Here is a 6,240-nt window from a genome sequence, read left to right on the forward strand (position 1 = left end):
TTAACCTCGTCAGCGACGACGACCAGTAGGCAGCAACAACTTTTACCACGCCTTTATGGCTTTTTTATGTTTTTTTTTAACGTAAATTATGCTTGCATGAATGGAAAAAAAAATTATGCGTCGCGCCGCTGGAGCCACCCCCCGACGCAAACGGACGCCCGGACGATTTCGACCATTTCGGCCGACGCAAACGGACACGACGTGTCCGTTTCGACGTCCGAAATACGTCGCTCCACTGGAGATGCCCTTATACTTGGAGTAGCAAAAGAAAGAGAGGACTTGAAGTATGGGGACGCACAAGTCTCAACGAGGTTGCGTGCCGCCTTGTGGCGCATCGCCACAGACATGTTGTCCTCAGCGATTGTAAAAGAACCATTGGTTCCACCGCGGGTTTGTGACACATAGAAAGTTATAAACAACTAGCATCGAGTTTTATCAAAACACGTCGTAGTATTAGGGTTTTATTTTCTGGTCGGAAAAACGTTTTTACTAATAATAATTATGTTAAGAATAGGTATACAGAAAATGACATTTGGATTAGAAAATCTTGAAGCAGTTATCTCTAAAATCAGTTTTCCCTAAAAATTCGTATCCAATGAAGGTCCTAGGGAATCAACTAAAATGACGTTTGGGTTGTTGCCCTGTCGCTCGAGAATCCAGATTGCAATCTCATCGTTGTTCATTGCCGATCTACTGTCCCCCACTCACAGAAAGATCGACCTTGAAGACGAAGAGATCGAAGGCAATCGATCGATCTGGGACCGATGTACCTGCTGAACCCTCCTGCCTATGGCCACCCATACGACGACGGCGAGGAGCGGCCACCATTCGTCCTCATGGAGCCACACGCCTACTTCGCCGACCGCCACAACGCCACCACCGCCACCTGCAGGATCACCGGCTTCAACGGAACCTTCAAGGTCACCTTCTGCGCCGTCCGCCCGCCGCTCGTCTCGTACATGTGCTTCCACGCCACAGATTACAAGCACACCGATTTCGCCGTCGACCCCCGCGTCCTCGCCACGGAGACCGACGGCGGCCTCGTCCTCCTCCGCGTCGTCTTCTGCGACCGTCTATCCGCAATGAACTTTCCCCACTATGGGGAATACCTAGTCTACGACGCCAGCGGACCCTCGCTCGAGCACCTCCCGTGCCCCACCGACGTCCTGTTCAGCGACGACTCGGTTGCCTTCGTGCGCAAGGGCACCCATGACGACGGAGCCAGCAGCCACAACTACGTCCTTGCTGCGCATTCCGGCGGGATCGGGTATGGAGATTCTGCTGAACTCTACCTTTATCACTCTGATACCAACACCTGGACAACGAAGCGGCTGGTGCTGAAGCCGCAACAATTCTCAGACCCAGACACGTACCACTCCACGTGCAAGGCGATCACCATCGGAGGATATGGAGGCATTGTGGCCTGGGTAGACCTCTGGCATAACATCATCCTCTGCAACGTGCTCGCCGAACGCCCCAAGCTCCATTGCTTAGAACTGCCAGCGCCGATCGTGCCGGTCGATGAGTCATCCCAAAGCGATCCAAGCTGTGTCCGGGACATTGCCCTCCTTGACGATGACTTGTTCAGGTTTGTCGAGATGCAGTTTCATGTAGCCCAGCCGGGATCGTCGTCTGGCACCTCGGGGTACTGGGAGGCCAAAGTATGGAGTGCCAAGCGAAATAGCTCATCGGTCAAGGATTGGCACGCCGATTACGAGTTCAGGTCATCTGATATAGCCGAGCTGCCCATCCTGCAGGTTGATCCGGGTAAAGCTCAGCCAACCTTGTCGACTCTTCACACCGACATGCCCAACGTCAGCCTACAAGAGGATGGCATTGTCTACTTCCTCTCCAAGGTTTACCACTGCAACAACGACCACGTAGCGTGGGTGCTTGCTGTTGACATGAGAAACAAGAAGATAGAGAAAGTGGGCGAGTTTAGACCCACGAGAACCGTCGGTTTAGCTGATGGATACAGTGCAACTAGGATCTCCAAATATCTCAAAGGTAACTGGCTGCACTTCAATTTATTTGTACCACTTCCTACACCTCTGTCCAATGCATATTTTTCTTGGCGGAGTCGGGAGTGCGGGAGGGTACCATCATATGCCTCACATCCATACTGTTAATTGTTTAAGGCGCATAGTCTGAATTCAACCGAAATAAGACATGCTAGGTTGCTGCTATCATATAATATTCATCTCTATTTGGTGATAGATAAACTACCTGTCTTGATTTTTTTTTTGCTTTCTCAGCAGATATTTCATAAAACGGGCTCTCTATGGATCCCCACAAGTGATTAATTCTCGCATGAATTGCTAAGAATCCAGGTTTGGTAGGCACTTGGCAATGCTGAGAGTGCGGGACGATACCATCATATATATGCCTCACATCCAATCCGTACAGTGTTCAAGGCGCATAGTCTGAATTCAACCTTAATAAAGACATGTTTGGTCCATTCATTGCAAAACAGGTTTGGTAGCCAACTGGTACTGCTGGTTTGGGAAGAACCTATCTAGTGAGAGGTTTAGCATACCATATAGATATAGCATGGGATGGAAGCAGATCTACGGCTAATATTCTCTGTTAAATGCCAGCAACTTGGGGATTAGATTTTTTACACTGTCGCTGTATTAACACTGAAATTGTTCTCACCAGGACAATTCTTTTTTAGAGGACCAGGACAATTCTTATAAGGATTAAAGTAACGGTTTTTACGCTTAAGGTAGTTGTTTATGTATCAGTTTTTCTCTTCCACATTACTAATTACTGAATACGTGCTAAACTTGATACTCCAGGTACAAAGCAAAATCCGAAATGATCACTGATGCCGTTGCTGAAATCCTCTAGCAAGAAGTAAATTGGAACCTCCATGTTTAATTCGTATGGGTGGCGCTGAAGTGCAAGAAATAAGCATGGTAACGAAGGGGACATGTGACTAGAGAATAATTTTGGGTACTAGACTATATCATGTTTCACTGCTATGTATAAATTATCATGGCGCTTTTGTCCATCTTTTACTTATTTTAGGACTATATGGATATATACTAAGGATCCTTCTAGACCCTGTCCATCTTTTATCTATTGTCTCGCCACTTAATCTACAAGTATATTTATTATGTATGCTTTATATCAGTCTTTGCTTCACTCTTGACTGGAAGTGGAAGGTGCGAAGAATTTTCAGCGATGTATATGATTGTACAGTGGGGCAAAGCCCAACACCAGTTTTTATGTATCTGTTTATAAAACAGAAGTATACAAAATATACAAGAGAGCTGTAGATGAAATCAGAACATGGCCAATGTCTGTTTACGACCAATCTACAATCCAGAGGATGATGAAGTATGGATCAATAAGTGAAGATCAATATTAAAGTCTTCTAGAGAAATTGTATTCATTTTTTCAGTTTCATCAAGTTGAGTTCAAATTGTTAAGTGTTACAACTCCTCTTGGTGCTAGGCATTTGTTTAGTGAAATTTTTGTCACAAAATTATGGAGAAATGATCGATATTAACTTTGCATCGTGTGAATTTTAAGAGTGGAGAATATGCTTACACAAGTACATAAAAGTTTGTGGAATGCATGAATACAGAAAACGGCACCAGTAAATTTTGCACATGAAGTGCTCACGTACATGTATAATCTATCTGAAGTACGAGATTTGACTACTGAAAGAGACTTGACTAATGAAAATTGATCACACCGGATGTCTTAAGAATTTCTTTATGTTAAAGCCATTTTTATTTGGCAGTGCAACATATTTGTAACTAAACCCGTAATCTAAGACTTCAATTTTCATTGGACAGTGCAAAATATAAGAGCAATAACTTGCATTTATAGTTGGAGGAATAAATTAAGCATAAACAATCTATCATAGGTCACATAATCAGTTTGGAAAAGATCCACCAATTTCCAAAGACCCCAAACAACTGAAGAAATTAAGAACAGAGTACAAATATCAAAACCGCTAAAGAGCATTTCTCACGCAAAATGGCTAGTTGAATTTACAACAAAGACTCGAGATTAATTTTAAACATCAGAATATAATTATATGCTCCATTTGGCAGTTCCCAAAGGGGAAGCAAGCATTAGAGCAATTTTATTATTTTCTCCACCAGTATCAATGTTAATTACAAGCAATAACGTCGCCAGACAACATGTTTTAATCTACAACAAAGCTCGCTCAGGGAACTGAAAACACATTTCAGTATCAGCCATTCCATCAGAGCCTACGAGCAACAGCTTGTTATGATATGCTTCGATATGCCCAAATGCACTGGTGCCAGGAGGACACTCCAACGCAGCCTCAAGAGTGCGATGGTGCACACCGTAGGAGTCAACAGAGTGGCCACCCTTGTGGTCGTGTCCAGCAAAGCAGGCTTTGACACAGTTGTACTGACGAACAATGGCCATCACCTCATCATAATTCCACATGAGACCTACCGGGGATGCCGCTCCAGGGTACATTGGGAGATGACTGCATAATACGACATTCTGCTGGCGCTCTGCTGCATTCTGTAGGACATCATTGAGCCAGGACAACTGCTCCTTTCCAACTGCACCGTTAAACATCACGAACCGCCTGTCCAGGCCCACCAGACCCTCAGGGCTGTTCTTATCGGTGTTTGGGTTCTTTTCATCTAGGAGCTTCTTTGCCGCTGCAGTCACTGGATGGTCATGAGGCCAGCCAAGCACGCTGAAGTCGTAAGCATCCAGAACAACAAACCTGTACTCAGGACACGGTGAGAAGTCGTAGTACGCACGATCTGAACTCGTCGGCATCTTTAGCAAAGACACCAGCTTGCTCCGAGGAAGGTTGTAGAGGCAATGGTTCCCGAACATGTGGTAGGTTGGGCCATCGAACTTGTCAAACTCGTCGAGGACCTTCTGCACTGCCCACAACGACTTGTCCTTTGGGCAGAACCCATCGACGATGTCGCCAAAGTTGATCGAAAATTTGATATTGCCCTGTTTGTTCCATGTGCTGACAGCCCTTTGGAGGACACTGATGCTGTGGCGGTAGTAGCGTGGGACGCCGAGGAATGAGCGCCCGTCTGGGATGTCGGCGTACTGGACGTCAGCAATGACGCCAAAGGTAAACAGGGGTTTAGCTGTAGATGCATGGACAAGCCCATTTGTCGCGGCCATCATTAAAACTCCAGGCAACGAAATCTCACTTCTTCTTCTTTGCGAGTATCCAGACCTTTGAAAACCAACCCTGGAATGGAAAGTGGCGATGCCTGTGCTATATAACCTGCAAGAGAAGCCAAGCAATATTTTCAGAATTCTGAAATGGTGAAGGGTTAGTACAGAGAACTCTGTCTCAGTAAAGAGCAAAACAATACTGAAGGAATACCACCAATATCGTCATATTAGAAGTCATTGCTTTCCCTTCAAATTTCCCAGTTTAAAGTTTTAATTGGACCAATAGGCACTGGCCCTAAAAACAGGAAAGATCCTAACAATTTCAGCGACGGTAGAAGTCCCTATTCTTGCATCAAATTTCCTAGTCTACAGTTTTCCTCACACCCATAGACACCGGCTACTGAAGCAAAACAGGAACGATCCTAACAATTTCAGTTAGAAGACTGCACATTTCATCACAGACTTAGTTAGTTCACAAATTCTCTTCCACCCGTACAAAAAACAAGAAGCCACCCTAAGCTGCACCTGCATCCCCAGTTTGCTAACAGTATCCACCCAAGAACTGCTAATGAAATCACTTTGTCCTAGCCCTAAGGCCAAAAGTAACGATCCCACGATGCAAAAATGCACCGGATTTGTATGTAACTGAAGCCACCCGCCGAGGAACAAATCAAGCACACAGGGTTCATCGGACAATCGACCACGGGATTGCTTACCGGCGCGACGAGAGAGGCCGGAGCGCGGGTCCCTGTGGGCGGCGCCGCCCCTAGCGGGCCGGCTAGACGGGCTCCAGTGAGATCACTCGCGCGCTCCGGTTTGGCTGGCTGCTCGCGGATCGGATGGCGGGCGGCGCAAGCAGCGGCGGAGAGGGGATGAGTTTGGATCTTGACGAAAGCTTCGTCGGGACACCTGCCGGTTGTTAGCTCCGGGCCGAAGGAGCTAAAGCCCAACAACACGACGGATTGTACTTCGGCCCCGTTCTGCATTAAGGACCACTAGTAAAAACTTCTAGTGATTAAAATCATATATTTACTTTTTTTACAGAATTAAAAAGATATTCATATACTACTAGACTACTAGTACTTATTAGTAGGA

General features: G+C 45.9%; 2 protein-coding genes across 3 annotated transcripts; one reads left to right on the forward strand and one right to left on the reverse strand.

Moving 5' to 3' along the window:
• The first annotated feature begins 610 nt into the window (after nt 1-610).
• LOC127303040 (uncharacterized) lies at nt 611-3,426 on the forward strand. 2 transcript variants are annotated; one of them, XM_051333796.2, is made up of 3 exons: nt 611-2,007; nt 2,659-2,725; nt 2,799-3,426. In XM_051333796.2, exons 1-2 carry the CDS (start codon nt 765-767, stop codon nt 2,694-2,696), a joined length of 1,281 nt encoding a protein of 426 aa, XP_051189756.1. In that variant the 5' UTR covers nt 611-764; the 3' UTR covers nt 2,697-2,725; nt 2,799-3,426. The 2 variants fall into 2 exon arrangements, with proteins under 2 accessions (XP_051189756.1, XP_051189758.1); XM_051333798.2 differs by lacking the exon at nt 2,659-2,725 and having other exon boundaries at nt 2,799-3,422.
• A 597-nt stretch (nt 3,427-4,023) lies between these two features.
• LOC127303041 (manganese-dependent ADP-ribose/CDP-alcohol diphosphatase) lies at nt 4,024-6,001 on the reverse strand. The gene is made up of 2 exons (XM_051333799.2): nt 5,862-6,001; nt 4,024-5,254 (listed from the first exon to the last, which is right to left on the reverse strand). The coding sequence occupies exon 2, from the start codon at nt 5,149-5,151 to the stop codon at nt 4,168-4,170; it is 984 nt and encodes a 327-aa protein (XP_051189759.1). The 5' UTR covers nt 5,152-5,254; nt 5,862-6,001; the 3' UTR covers nt 4,024-4,167.
• Between the last annotated feature and the right edge of the window lie 239 nt (nt 6,002-6,240).

This window comes from Lolium perenne, chromosome 5 (assembly GCF_019359855.2).
Source record: "Lolium perenne isolate Kyuss_39 chromosome 5, Kyuss_2.0, whole genome shotgun sequence".
NCBI classification, from domain to species: Eukaryota; Viridiplantae; Streptophyta; class Magnoliopsida; order Poales; family Poaceae; genus Lolium; species Lolium perenne.